Below are 14,502 nucleotides of genomic sequence, written 5' to 3' on the forward strand. Positions count from 1 at the left end.
GCCCACCCAGAGCCCTGTGCTTTAGCACTAAGCTGACTCTACGGCCTGCTGGCCATTCTGCCCCTGCTGATGGTGTGGTAAAAGTGTCTTTTATATGTATTCATCTTCCAAAAGCCAGTGACCATACCACTATACACTCCTCAAATGATTCTTGGAAAGAGACGGTAGATGCCTTGGGGTCAAAGCAGCGAAAAAGATGCAAATCTCATCACATCTTGAATGAGCATCTCCTTTCTGGGGTGAGGGGGGAAAGGGAAGGGCTGCTAGTACCACCCAGGCCCCATAAGGCCCACGGAGACCCCTGGTCCAGAAACTGGGTGAAACAAGAAGTGGCATGCAACTCTGAGTTCCCTTCTAGATGCACCTTGCAGAAGCAGAAGCAAGATCCCAAGAGGGAAGGGAGGCTGATGAATTAAGGCTATCCTCCCAGGTAGCTTGAGACTGGATGCTAGACTTCCTTGCACACATACACACCCCCTTCCAGGGGGCTGGCTGGGCCCCTTCTCCTCACTGCCAAGTTGCAAAGTTGTGTGGTCACCTCCCCCCAGCTTCCCGCCCACCCGCGCCCTCAGCCCTCAGCCCTCGCCTCCCTGAGCCGGGACAAAGCCCCAGCAGTGACTAAGAGAACAGGAGGAGGGACAGAGGGATGGGGAAAGCTGCACAAAGGAATTCCTCACCCCAAGCCCCCTGACCGGCAGCGAGTAAAGAAGCAGATCTGCTCGCCCTCCCCCTTCCCCCCTCCCATCTTCCCACCCGACCAGGCACGGACACCACAGGCAACAGAGCAGCTGCAGGCCTTGGGAGAGGACCCGCACAGCCTCCTGTAGGTGGCAACAGTGCCACCTGTTTGACTGGTGGGGCTGAGCCTGGAAGAGGGAGGAGGCTGACAACTCGGAGAGGACCTGGGAAACAGTGCAGTGCACAGCAGAGGGCAGAGAGCAGAGCGGACCTGCTGCTGAGAAAAGGTGTGAGGGCTCGGGAAGGCTGGGGGCCACAGGCGGGAGTGGCAGGGCCGAGACCGGCTCCTGCCGGCAGGGGTTGGGCCCAGGGATTGAGCAGCACCCCTGGTCAGCTCCCCTGATTGGAGTTTTCTGGCTGCTCAGATCCTGACCCTATCCTACAGACAGCTTCTGGAGGGAGGTGGGACCCTGGACGGCAGTGTCCGGGGTGCAGAGGCAGTACCCGAGGTACGGCTGGAGCCCGAGGCAGGCTACAACCACTCGGTCCCAGCATGGGAGGAGGCAGGGGACCTCCCTCTGGGTTGGCTTTTTCCTGGGAGGGGTGTCAGGGTGGGGAGAGGTTTCCCTCCCCCCATCTTCAGCCCCCTAACTTCCGTTCCTACCCCAACCCTCCTTTCCCAAGGCAAGCAGAGGGTAAGAAGGGCTGTTTCAGGAGCAGCCACACCCTCCTTTCAGCCACTGTGCACCCCCTAAAGACTCCACAGCTTCAGGGGAGCCCAGATGACAAGGCAAGGGGTCATGTTCCTCAGACCACACCCACTTTGGGTGTATCCAGGGGCTCCTTTACATACTCCAAATCACCTAGAAACCCATTTTACTGACAGCCACTAGTGCGCATGCACATACAAATGCTGACACAAATCCCACATCTTCTCATGTAGAATCAAAATCACACACCCAGCCTAGTCTGGGGATCAGTAAGCCAGCTTGGTCTCAGCTTGACCTCAAAGCACAAGGTCCAGGGATCCCCTGCCCCAAGACAACCACAACCCCCATACACACCTTTGCCCTGTATTTGTTGTACTTTCACCAAAGTGTCCTCAGAGGGTGGGGCCCCTGAGAAGGAAAAGGCGGGGACTGGCTTCCTGGCTGAGGTTGGGGGATGACTGGGCAGGAAACGACAGGACTGGGGTAAGAGGGCTTAGATGTTCCAGGTGTGTGCGGGCAGGAAAAAGTTTCCTTCAGAAGGTAGGGAGTGACCCAGGCAACCTGTTCTCCTCAAGATTTCCTCTTATTGGTAGTGCCCCCTTGCCCCTGGGAGGTGGAGACAGAGAATCTTTCAGTTCAGGGCTTTGTAATGTGTGCAATCTCTGTATCCATAGCAACTGACCAAATAGCCACTAGCCAGGCCTCCCTCAGCCCCAGGTCAGGCCTGGTGCCTCTCCTTCAGGTTACTCCTGGCTTCTATGGTGGAAGCCTCAACACGGGGCCGCCTGAAGTTTGGCCAGATCTGCCTCAACTTGCTAAACCGTGTTTGCCCCACCCCAGGGAAGTTTCTCCTGAGTCCCTACCCCAGGCAACCTCTCCATCCCCAGATAGGGATGCTGTTGAAAGGGGAGGAGATGGAGAGAGTGGGTGTATATCCTGCCAGGAGGCTAGACCTCTGGGTTTCCCACTGACTTTCCACATATGCAGATGAAAGGGAAAGAAAGACCCCGGAAACTGTCCCCTTTGCTCACCTCCTCATCCAATCTGGCACTTGGGACCTGCCCTGTGACCTCCGTTGCTGAGCAGCGGCCCAGGCCTCTGCTCCTCCCGGGGCTCCTCACATATACTGCCTTCTGCCAGGGTCCCTGATAGCCAAGTGTCCCTTCCCCCAGGCCCTCACCATGGGTGAGTCTCCTGGCTGCTGCTCGGTCTGGGCCCACTGCCTCCACTGCCTGTATAGCTGCCACTGGAAGAAATGCCCCAAAGACAGGACACAAACCAACCAGGTGAAGTACGGATGGGGTGTGGTGGGGGGGGCAGAAGTCCAAGGCAGAGGCTACTCGGAGGGTATAAGAAGGCCAGGTGTGTTCAGAGACAGCAGAGGGGAGGGGATAGGGAAGGAAGGGGCTTTCTCTCCCCAGGAGGAAAATCCCCTCAAACATGGAAAGAACTACCTGCAAAAGCAGAGCACCCCCATGCCTGGCAGGAAGCCCCCTTGAGCTGCCCTCTGTTGGGGACTCTGAGCTGAAGTGGGGATGGGCTGTGAGCTTCTCTCCTGCCCCTTTGCAGTGCGAATGCATCTGGTTTGGCCTGCTCTTCCTCACCTTTCTCCTCTCCCTGGGCTGGCTGTACGTCGTGCTCATCCTTCTCAATGACCTGCACAACTTCAATGAGTGTGTCACAGACCCCCTTCCTCAGCAGACATGTCAACCTACTCCCCACCTCGGGACTCCAGGGTGCTCGGTCATCCCCAGCCCTGCCTGGCTTGCCCCCTACCCAGCCTCCTTGAAAACCCCTCCGTGAAGTCTCCCCAGTCCGTGGAGCCCCTGACCCCCTGAAGGGCTTCCCCTCACTCCCTTCTGGCCCCCATCCTAGAGCCACCCAGCCCAGCTCCCGTCAGGCTACTATCGCTGCCCTTCCCCCACTCGGACACCTCCCTCTCCCCTCCCATAGATTCCTGTTCCAGCACTGGGGACACTGGATGGACTGGTCCCCGGCATTCCTGCTGGTCATCTCTCTACTGGTCACATACGCATCCCTGCTCTTGGTGGGTCCCGGAGCAGCTGGTCTAACCTTAGCCCTTCCTTCCTGCTCAGCTCTACCCTGTCGTTCTCACCCTGGCCACTGAGGGGAGGGGAGGAGGGAGGTGTCAGCCTGGGAAGCCCCTCTCTTGGCACCTCATGACTCCCACCACCTCTGCCCCCAGCTCCTGGCCCTGTTCCTGCGGCTCTGTGGCCAGCCTCTGTGCCTGCACACCACCCACAAGGTAGAGTGGGCATATGGGAGCAAGCGGGAGAGGGGTACACTGGGCCCGGTGCTTAGCCAGTTCTTCTATCCCTGGGCACGAGCTCAGGACCTGAAGCCCAGTAAATATGTGCTGAGTGAAAGAAGGACAGTGGTTGAGTCAGGAGAAGAGAATGGTCCTGTTTTCATAGAGTGAGGGGCAGCCCAGGCAGCCACAAGCCCAGGTTGACATGAAGATCCCTGGTCCCCCAGGTGCTGCTGCTCCTCATTATACTTCTTGTGGCCGCTGGCCTTGTGGGACTGGAGGTCCAATGGCGGCAGGAGTGGCATAGCTTACGTCTGTCACTGCAGGTGAGTGGCTGGTATCCAGGGCTTAGCGGGGGAAACCTTCGCCTGTGGCCAACCCCAGGACACAGCTTGCTCCCTGGTGCCCCGAGACTCCAGGTAGCTCTCAACTTCAAAAGTCAGGTCCTAGGGGGAGAAGGGGAGGGCTTCTAGGGAGAAGAGCCCTCCTCAACAGCTCTTGTCCACAGGCCACAGCCCCATTCCTTCATATTGGAGCAGTTGCTGGCATCACTCTCCTGGCCTGGCCTGTGGCTGATACCTTCTACCGTATCCACCAAAGAGGTGCCAACTCTACCCTCTCACACACCCTCACTGGCCATCAATGCTTCTGCCTCCTGCTGCTCCGTTTCCTGCACCTGCACTCTGCTTTCTGTCCCCAGGGCCCACCACTGTCCTTTCTCTATAGCCTGTCCCCCACTCCCCACAGGTCCCAAGATTCTGCTACTTCTCCTATTTTTTGGAGTTGCCCTGGCCATCTACTTGGCGCCCCTATTCATCTCCTCAGCCTGTATCATGGAATCCAAAGACTTACCCCCCAAGCCTGAGCTGATGGGACACCGAGGGGCCCCCATGGTGAGTGCTGGGCAGAATGCTGGCAGGGCAGGGAGGGTCTGCTCCTCTAGGCTGCTGTGACCAGGCCTGTGGGTTCCCAGGCTCTCACCCTTCCCTGCCACCTCCTCACCTTTCCCAGCTGGCCCCCGAGAACACCCTGATGTCCCTGCGGAAGACAGCTGAATGTGGAGCTGTTGTGTTTGAGACCGACGTGATGGTCAGGTGAGGGAAGCCGGGGTCCCCTCCCGACCCCAGGGACACAGCAGGGACGCTCTGGAAATGATGCCCCAGAGCTTGGCCCTCTGACTCCCCTTGTGCCTTCAGCTCCAACGGGATCCCCTTCCTCATGCATGATGAGCGCCTGACCAGGACCACAGATGTGGCCTCTGTGTTCCCACACCGAGTCAACAGCCACAGTAGCAACTTCTCCTGGACTGAGCTGAAGAGACTCAATGCCGGGGCCTGGTTCCTACAGGTGAGGACAGCCTTCTGGAAGAGGCAGCCACGGGCAGGGGCACTCGGGGGTGGAGTTCATTCATTGATAAGCATCTGCTGAGCCCCGTGTTGGGCGACAGGTATACAATCTCTGCACTCAGGTCATTCCCACCTAGTAAGGAAAGCACCTAGGCAACAGGCTATCAGAATATGAAACCTCCAGCAAGAGCAAGGTCTTTACTGGGTAGAGAGGAGAGAGAGGTCACTGTTGGGCAGGGGGAGTGCAGGAGAGGATCAGGAGTGGTTTCACAGGAGAGGATGCCTGAGCAGCATATGAAGTGAGGGTAGTTTTTAAGATGGACAAGGCAGGGAACGGGAATTCTGGTCAGAGGGAAGAGTGTGTGTAAAGCCCAGAAATATGAAGAAACCTTTCCAGGGAACAAAAAGTGGCTCAGTGGGAATTCCCTGGCGATCCAGTGGTTAGGATTTGGCGCTTTCACTGCCTGGGCTCGGGTTCAATTCCTGGTTGAGGAACTAAGATTCTGCAAGCCGCGCGGCAAGGCCAAAAAAAAAAAAAAAGACAATGAAAAAGTGGCTCAGTGGAAGTGGGAGACAAAAATGCATGGGAGTCGTGGGAGATGAGACTGGCCGGGGGCCGGGGGAGCAGAGGCTTGGTCTCTGGGGGCTTTGAATGCCAGGCCTAGAAGTGTGGACTTCAATCCTGCAGGTGATGGAAATTATTTAAAAGGATACTTAATTTGTTTAGTTTTTCTTTTCTTGATTACCAAAGTAATACAAGTTCCTTATAAAAAAATTTTTAAAAAGTAAAATTTCAGAGAAATAACCTAAAATTGAAAAATCTCCCGTAATCCAACCCGTCAGTTGGATACATATTCTGAGGGATTAAGACATATCTGAGCGCTTAAGAGTAAAGGACGTCCGAGTTTGAATCTTGGCTTCACCACTTCCTAGCTGTGTGAGCCTAGGCAACATTCCTTAGGGTCTCTGTACTTCATTTTCTTCATCTATAAAATGGGAATAATAACAGTACCTACCTTGTAGGATTATCGGGAGGACTAAATAAATTAATACACATAAGTGCTTCTAATACTGCCTGGCACATAGTAAACATTTAATAAGTGTTGATAGCTCACTTTCTCCATGCCAGTGACTAGGAGGTAAGGTCATCTGTTGATTTCAAGGGGAGGCGAGGAGAGTGGCAGAGGTTTGGAACAGCCACCAGGAGGAATGGGAGAGGGAACAAATCAAGAAAAAGTAAAAGGATGGCTAAGTGGCACTGAGAGCAAAAAATAGGACTACAGGGCTTCCCTGGTGGCGCAGTGGTTGAGAGTCCGCCTGCCGATGCAGGGGACACGGGTTCGTGCCCCGGTCCGGGAAGATCCCACATGCCGTGGAGCGGCTGGGCCCGTGAGCCATGGCTGCTGAGCCTGCGCGTCCGGAGCCTGTGCTCTGCAACAGGAGAGGCCACAACAGTGAGAGGCCCGCGTACCGCAAAAAAAAAAAAAAAAAAAAAAAAAATAGGACTACAGTGCCAACAGCCTACGTGGTGTGCTCTGCCCCCCGATTCTAGGGGTGGAGGGGGCAGACAATTGCAGAATTCAATGAGTTTGGGATTTGTGGGGCAGGAAAGGAGTTGACGGGGCTGTGGAAAAGTAGTTCAAGCTGCGGATGGACCATGGGTAGGGGATGTAGGTGTGGCCAGAAAGGGGCTGATGGATTGGGAGGAAACCAAGGGGTCAAGATCCCAGAGGTCTTCGTGAGACCCAAGGGCAAGTGTAGTGAGAGTGAGGAAGTTAGGAAACCGGGAGGATAGGAGGTTGGGGCCAGAGTAAGGTATTAGAGGGTCTAGAAAAGGCCACAATTTGGAGAAAGGAAAAACCCTGGCTCAGCAGTGGGCCGAAGCTGTACACCAAGTGGGGGTAATGAGTGAAGATAATGAGGATGGGAGGATGGCCTGGAGGCTTCTTCTGGTCTTGAAACAATTTTCTTCTTCTTATAGAAGCGACCCTTCTGGGGGGCTAAGCAGCTGTCAGGCCCTGATCGGAAAGACGCTGAGAATCAGACAGTGCCAGCCCTGAAAGAACTACTGAAAGAAGCTGAAGCCCACAACCTTTCTGTCATGTTTGACCTGCGCCGCCCCCCACGAAACCATACATACCATGACACTTTTGTGAACCAGACACTGGAGACTGTGCTGAGTTCAGGGGTGCCCCAAGCCATGGTGATGTTGCCAGGACCCCAAGTGCTCCCTAGTGCCCCTCTCCCCTGCCTTCCCTAGGCCATGATGATAATGCTGAGGCTTCCCCCCGCCCCAGGGCCCCACCCCAGCTCATACAGCCCATCCGCAGTCAGACCTCTCTGCCCCTGTCCCCACCCCCGGAATCCCTAGGCCTTCCCCAGCTTCATGCCCATCCACCCTGAACCACAGGTCCTCTGGCTACCGGATGAAGATCGGGCTTATGTCCAACAACGGGCCCCCCAAATGCGCCAGATATATGGACATCTGGGAGGCCACAGCACTGAGAAGCCCCAGTTTCTCAACCTCCCCTATCAAGACCTGCCACTGTTGGATATCAAGTGAGTGCCAGAGGAAAGGAGCTGAGGGGATCACACGAGGCTTAATGGTGGGGAAGAGCCGAGGCTGGGAAGGCAAAGGCCATTCATTCATTCACTCATACAACACATATTTATTGAACACCTGCTATGTGTCAGGCACTGTTTATTGCAGGCTTTGGGGGTGAGACAGACAGACAATAAACCACTGCACAAAACATATGCATATTGGATAGTGATAAGTGATCTGAAGACCAAAAAATTGGGAAGATGTAGTAGAGATTGGGAGAGAGGGGCTAGGGAGGGTCACAGTAGGAAGAGTGGTTAAAGAGGTGGTGTCTGGGCTGAGACCTGACAGGTCGCAAAGAGAGGACAATGGGAAGAGCTGCAGAAGAACAGGAACAGCAGTCTTGTGAGCGAGGGGAAGGCAAGGCTGGAGAGGTAGGCAGGGGCCAAATTGGGTAGGACCTTGTAAGGCCACCAGAAGGATTTTAGCTTTCATTCTACACCAAAGAGATTGGTGCAAGAGAGGATGGATCCAGGGGAGAGAGGCGAGAGTCCCAGATGTGAGCTGGGCCCCAGAAGCTGACCCAGCCAGGAAACATGATAGACTTACAAACATGCAGTTGCCAAGGTCTCTAATAATATCCTTGTGGTCAGATAGAAAAAAATGTGGACTGAAAGATAGCCCAGTTATCATATTAAGTATTTCAAGGACCTTTCCCCAAGTTGTCACCATGGGAGGAGACACGATATCAGGTTTGGCCCTCCCCTTAGTCTTGTCCTGGTCAACATCGACTGCTGATCATGTTTCCAAAAGGCATGAATTGGTAATGAAAACACTGATGGGAAAATGGAGGCCCTGAAAGGTCTAAGCACTCCAAGATGACGGGCCAAATGTACCAGGATGAAATGCAACAGAGATACATGCAAAGACCTATATTTGGGGTCCAAAAGAAGCTCAACTGCACAAAAACAAGAGAGGGAGACACTGGCATTAGCAGGAGCATGTGTGAAAAAGACCAGGGCTTTGATTGAACACTGTGAATAATGAATGACACTGCCAAAAACTAGCCTGACCCTGGGCTGCCTTCACATGGGCATAGTGCCCAGAAGGCAGGAGGAGTTTTGCTCTCCTCGAAGCTGGTCCCAGCCTACCCGGGATATCACCTTCAGATGCAGGCTCCAAACTTCAAAAGGAACATAGGTAAATTGGAGTAAGGTCAGATTAGAGAGGTTTTTATGAGGAAGGGAATGATAAGCCAGGTCCCCAGCCCCAGTTGAAGTGACTGGGGCTGTTGGGCCTGGAGAAGAGAAGACTCAGGGGAATGTGGTCACTGCCCCTCAGACCTCTGAAGGGATGTCATGAGACAAAGAGGAGAGACACATTTGTGTGGCCCCAGACAGCAAAGCTAAGACCCATAGGTGGAATCCAACAGGAGACAGAGTTGGTCAGGGGCTGCTATGCAAAGGCAGAACTGATGGCTCTGGGGAAGTGACACTGGAGATTCAAGCACAGAGAGGGGCTGTCTCCCTCCCATGCCTGGAACGCCATGATTCTGGATGTTCCCTATTTCTTCCCCTCCTCCACAGAGCACTGCACCAAGATAATGTCTCGGTGAACCTATTTGTAGTGAACAAGCCCTGGCTCTTCTCCCTACTCTGGTGTGCAGGGGTGGATTCGGTCACCACCAATGACTGCCAGCTGCTGCAGCAGATGCGTTACCCTGTCTGGCTTATTGTAAGGGCTCTGGGACTGTCACCCCTCCTCCTCTTTTCCCATCCCTGCTTCTCCTTAACCCTATCCCTCTCTTCCTTACTTATACTTATACTTATACTTCCTCCCCCCATATACTACCTGTGTCTGTATACGGGTCGCTCTGGCCACTGACAGGGGCTTTTTTCTATTCCCATAGTCCCCTCAAACCTACCTAATGATGTGGATCATTACCAATTGTGTCTCCATCCTGCTGCTTTTGTGGACCTTCCTCCTCCAACGGTGAGTGTTTTGTGCCCCAGCTTTCTGGGTCTTTATTCTCCCTAGGGTCCTGGTGATAGGGCTGATTCAGATTCATAAATGCTGCCTGGGGCTTGGGGTTTGGTCTGTTTGGTTCCTCGGAGATTCTTAGACCCTTCCTTATATATCCAATTGGCTTGAACCTTTTGCGAAAGGCAGTCTGGGGGAACTCGGGGTCAAAAGGTCGTGCTTGAAGCTGGCTGAACTCATAATGAGAAGCTTTTCTCCCTATAGGAGATGTGCTAAGGAGAGAGAGAGAACCGGTAAGAACTTTCTCCCCTCACTTCATTTTTCTCCTCCTCTAGCCTTCCCCTTGCTCACTCCCTATATGCCCCTCTCCCCAGGCTTAGAAACAGCAGTGCTGCTGACCAGGATCAACGCTTTCATAATGGAGTAAATGCCCTGTCCTGGACCCCCACCAGCCAAAGTCTGAGGCCTGTCTGCATTGGCCAACAGCAAGGAGGAAGAGAGAATGGCCGAGGTGGAATGTTGGTGGGGTTGGCGTGGGGTGAACTTTGCCAATAGGAGGTTTTGAACTATGAGGGCCCTCTGCCCAGATGGTGGCATGCCCCAAACTTCCATGGAATCTGTTCCCCTTGGGATTTTGACCTGAAGTGGTTAGGAAGACACTGAGTCACCAGAAGTTTCTCCCCAAATGAAACTAGAACAGAGGAAGAGACAAGGAGATTGCCAAGAGAATGTTTCTGATCTGTGTTCACGTGTTCTTGTGTAGAAGGCACAGGGTGTCAGGGACGGGACAGCTTGGAACAGACTGAAGGAGATGACAAAGAGGCCTTTCCTGGAGAACTATAAGATGATGGAGATATTGACCTGGCTTCATTCACTGTCTCCCCTGACATATGCAATTTATCTGATTTCCTGCCTAGAGGCTGGGGGCCAAAGAGCCCATCTAGCCATGTAATTCTGTGCCTACAGGTGGCTTTTTGCTGTGCACAGTCTTTTCCTCAAGACACATTCGTTCCTGAATCTTGTCCGTTAATCGGTTATTCAGTGAATTGAACGCCCATTTGGCACAGTCTAATCTTTTCAGCGCTGGGGCTGGGTGGAGGATGCACCTTCCATCTAGGGTTGCATGTGACATGACATTGAGGGGTCATCATGGGGAGAATCGTGGGTTGGAGGTGGCAAGAGGTCCACCTGGGGCAATGAAGGGCTGCAAGTGGGAAGCAGGAGAGCAGCCGCCACAGGGAGCGTTCCGGGTGGCCCAGGCGCGCTGTGCAGAGTTGCGCTGTAGCTCCACCTTGTGGCCACCTGCCCCAAGAGGAGGGCCGCGCCGTCGTCACCCGTGACGTATTTGCTGAATGCTACCTGTTTCTTGTGCCCATTGGGGACCTGTGTCCTTGACTCCGTATCCCGAGGGCATGGTCCGATTTCCACAAGTTTTCGCTTCTCTGGGCTGCGTGCAGGGTCAGGTTGCCAGAGCCACCTTCCCCTCGAGGAGCAAGGTCCCCGGTATGTTTGCTGCTCGTGAGTCCCTGGGATAAACAGTTAAGATGACCAGCGCGGAGCTGGCCTAGGATAAGGAGTCTGGTAGAAGTGCGGGAGGGGCTAAGGCAAACACAAGGACAGGAGGGGGCTCTGGCTGACTCTTCAGTCCCCACCGCACCCACATTCACCCCGGTTCATGGCTCCACACGAAGGGAAATCGAACTAAGGGTCTGACGAGGTCAGGAGGTTCGGTTCTCAATTCCTCCTCTCTCGCCAGCCTGGGACCGGGGGCGGCACTGGCACCTAGGGACAAGACCCTCCTCGGTTGCAGGGCAGGCCCTGGAACTACAACTCCCAGGAGGCCCCACGGCCACGTCCGGTCTCGGGATGGACCGAAGCTAATTTGAATTTGTATTCCCGCCCCCTCCTCCTCCCAGACCCCGCCCCTTCCCTTCTCGCCACCCCGCCCTCGCCATGCACACACATGCACATAGACACACAGGCCGCCGTCCACGCCAACATACCTGGCCTGCAGCAGGCGCGGTGGGCGGGGGCATCGGCGTGCGACGGGCTGGGAGGTGGGAGGAGCGCCGGGAGCCCACGCCGCGGCTGCTGCCTGGTCCCAGTCTTCTCGGGGGTCCACGCCGCCTTGGACCATCTCTTCCACACACTACCTTTTCAAGCTGCATTTCCGTAGTTTTCCCTGTTCCCGATCCCGCCCCTCAGACCGACTGCCGGCCTCAGCTCTGGGGCGCCCAGGTACTGCCGGGCTCTCACCTCTCAGCATGGACCTCCCCCCCCCACCCCCATCCCTACTTTTCTGTCCCCTCCCAGTCGCCCAGCCTCGCAGCCCCGCAGCCTCTTCCTCCCCTCCCATTCCGACCTGACCCTGACCACATCCAGGGTTTCCAACCCCCGCAGCCTCCACCTCTCAGCTCCCAGGCTCTCAGCTGCAGTCCTCTAGCCTCAGAGTCTAGACTCTCGGCCGGAATGCCCCAAGCCCTTGCCCCTAGTCCCTAGCCTTGAGCACTCAGCCCTGAGCCTGCCACCGTCCATCCTTCCTCTCTTCCCAGGAGGACTGGACAGCTATGGCGCACTTAACCTCTATAAGGTCCTGGACTGGAGGCTGAGATTGACAAAAACTTGAGGGTGGAGGGCCAAGGGGCGCTGCTCATTGGGGTTTGGGTGCAGTTGCTCTCGTTATTTTTAGCTGCTGACTCACAGCTTCTGGCATCCGGGTTTGGGGCTAGCAGGCTGGGCTAGGGGGCTATTAATAGAGCTAAGGCACAGCCCCGACCCAGTTCAGTTTAGAAGCACAGGGAGCAAGGAGCCTCCCCCTGCCATCGTGCGGCTGTGGAGATGTTGTGGACTGGGGCAGTGGCTGGACCAGGACCTCTCTGGCTGCCAGTACCTCAGCCTGGTATCTCTACCTTGGAACTCTTGAGGGAAAGCCCACGACGAGACTCCGGGTACAGCTCTCCCCTAAGCTTGCCATGGCTTGGGGCTCTGCCACAATGAAGCTCCTGCTGTGCTGATTGTGAAGAGATGAGTCCCAAGTGGAGGGATTATTGTGCCCACGGCTTCGGCCTGCTTGGACCTACTCCTGGGCTAGAATGCTAGGTTACTAGGGGGAAAAGCTGTGGATTTCTGGTCCCCAAAGGCGGTCATAAGGACGGAATACTTCAGCATGGTCCTAACAGAGAGGGCACAGAGCTGACAGGATTTGCTAGCCCCAAACCAGACACAGTACTAGGAAGCTGCCGAATTCTGTGTTACTACCCTGCCATTCTTCTTTTTGTTTCTTTCCCTCTTGTTGGCCTCTGTCCCTACTCACAGGGGTCAACAGACCTCAGGATCTCTCCCTACTCCATAGAGAAATCTAATTCAGGAAAGCCACTGAGAAACTTGTCTCCACCAAGGTATGAATGATCCTTTATATATTGTCGTTCCTATGGGGCCTTTTTATTTTAATGGGCGAAAGTAGGAGTTCCCTAATCCATACCTTGGGAAAGGTGGGGAAATCTTGATACCTTAGTAGACTAATCACCAAAATTATTCCTACCCACGCCCAATGTGCTAGAATTCCCATCCACCAAGGATGCACACCCACAGCAATGCCCCTTACTCACAAACCAGAAACTTCCTGCTTTCAGCAATCCCAGTCTCTGGCTCCCAGGTGAAACCCGAGGGCTTTGGGGCAAGGGTGATTATTTCTCCACACAAAAAGATTGGGGTCACCCAGTGAAGCTGTACTTTCAAGAATAAGCCCAGATTATCAGACAGCAGCGGGCCGCACTGCCCTAACCCCATCAGTTTGCTGAGGGAGGGTGCTGGAGAAACGGTGGATAGGAGTGAGAAACAGTCCCCTTCTCCCAAATCCCTTCTCAGGCTCCTCTGTGGCTTCAGTCTCCATGCGGGCCTCCCGGTTGCCTAGCAACCACAACCGCCTGCAGGGGCGTGGGCTGTTTTCGACCTGTAGGGGGCGCCTGTCTCCCTGGGGCCTCAGGTTGGAACTCTAGCAGTTGGGAGGGGATTCCAAGTGTCAAAGCATCTCAAGGTTGCTGACTTGCCAACCAAGTCCAGTCTGAGCATCAGAGGGCCTGTAGAGTGGGGACAAGCTCACTATGAATGTAAAGGGATGTAACTCATATTCATTAAAAATGAAAATGTGTGTGTGTTTGTGTGTGTTTGTGTGTGTGTGTGTGTGTGTGTGTGTGTGAGAGAGAGAGAGAGAGAGAGAGGGAGAGGGAGAGAGGAGAGAGAGAGAGCAGTCAAATGGGGACGGGGTGTGGGGAAGGCAGTTTGACCCTCTCCATTCACTCCAGGCTTAGCAATGTTTATTCCTCAATCAGAGCAGTTCAGAGGCCCAGGCTATAGGGTGTTTTTTGTTTTTTGTTTTTCCTGAGCTACTTTTAGGATGTAGGAAAAGAGTCTAGCACTCTATAGTATTGGCAAACTGCTGAGCATATAAAAGACTTTAAGGTCCTGAGTTACCAGCCTAGCCTAGACTTGGTCATGAAGGAAGATATTCATTCATTTGTTCATTCAACAATAATAATTAACCCTAACCCACTGTTACAAGGTAATGTGCTAAATGTTTTACATTTAATCCTCACAAAAACCCTATGATGATTTCCATTTCACAGATAAAGAAACTGAAGCTCAAGAAGTAAAGTAACAGCCAAGGTCACACAACTAGTGACTGGGATGGGTGTGGCTGAGCAACCACTGTGTGCCAGGGTCTAAGAATACAGGAAACAAGACACTCCTCTCTTTTCTCTACCTAATGAACACCTAGTCACCCTTCAGGAGCAAACTAAAAATATCATCTCTTATGAAACTTTTCGTAAGCCCCTCGCCACCCACAAGTAGAGTTGATAACTTGCTTTTTTGTATACCCCTCTGAAATAGCACTTTTCACAGTTATTGTAATGAAATGCTTCTATATGTCCATTTCTCTAACTTTGAGCATCTTGGCGACAGGGTCTGTTTACTATT

The 14,502-nt window shown here is 54.0% G+C and overlaps 1 protein-coding gene across 2 annotated transcripts; it reads left to right on the forward strand.

Annotated features, from left to right (window-relative positions):
- The first annotated feature begins 607 nt into the window (after positions 1-607).
- On the forward strand, positions 608-10,260 carry GDPD2 (glycerophosphodiester phosphodiesterase domain containing 2). 2 transcript variants are annotated; one of them, XM_029239928.1, is made up of 16 exons: positions 608-965; positions 2,561-2,674; positions 2,958-3,061; positions 3,342-3,435; positions 3,595-3,654; positions 3,885-3,983; positions 4,166-4,259; positions 4,405-4,550; positions 4,669-4,751; positions 4,854-5,004; positions 6,985-7,206; positions 7,414-7,562; positions 9,132-9,279; positions 9,455-9,537; positions 9,790-9,818; positions 9,900-10,246. In XM_029239928.1, the coding sequence occupies exons 2-16, from the start codon at positions 2,570-2,572 to the stop codon at positions 9,950-9,952; spliced, it is 1,620 nt and encodes a 539-aa protein (XP_029095761.1). In that variant the 5' UTR covers positions 608-965; positions 2,561-2,569; the 3' UTR covers positions 9,953-10,246. The 2 variants fall into 2 exon arrangements, with proteins under 2 accessions (XP_029095761.1, XP_029095762.1); XM_029239929.1 differs by having other exon boundaries at positions 613-965; positions 2,958-3,124; positions 9,900-10,260.
- The last annotated feature ends 4,242 nt before the right edge of the window (positions 10,261-14,502 follow it).

This window comes from Monodon monoceros, unplaced genomic scaffold, assembly GCF_005190385.1.
Source record: "Monodon monoceros isolate NGI ecotype Baffin Bay Population unplaced genomic scaffold, NGI_Narwhal_1 Super_Scaffold_22, whole genome shotgun sequence".
Classification (NCBI taxonomy): Eukaryota; Metazoa; Chordata; class Mammalia; order Artiodactyla; family Monodontidae; genus Monodon; species Monodon monoceros.

Excerpts from the sequence above, each read along its gene's own strand:
- GDPD2 (XM_029239929.1), top strand. The coding sequence starts at position 2,570 with ATGGGTGAGTCTCCTGGCTGCTGCTCGGTCTGGGCCCACTGCCTCCAC. Across the intron at positions 3,436-3,594 it reads CATACGCATCCCTGCTCTTG|CTCCTGGCCCTGTTCCTGCG; the intron begins GTGGGTCCCGGA and ends CTCTGCCCCCAG. Across the intron at positions 5,005-6,984 it reads CCGGGGCCTGGTTCCTACAG|AAGCGACCCTTCTGGGGGGC; the intron begins GTGAGGACAGCC and ends TTCTTCTTATAG.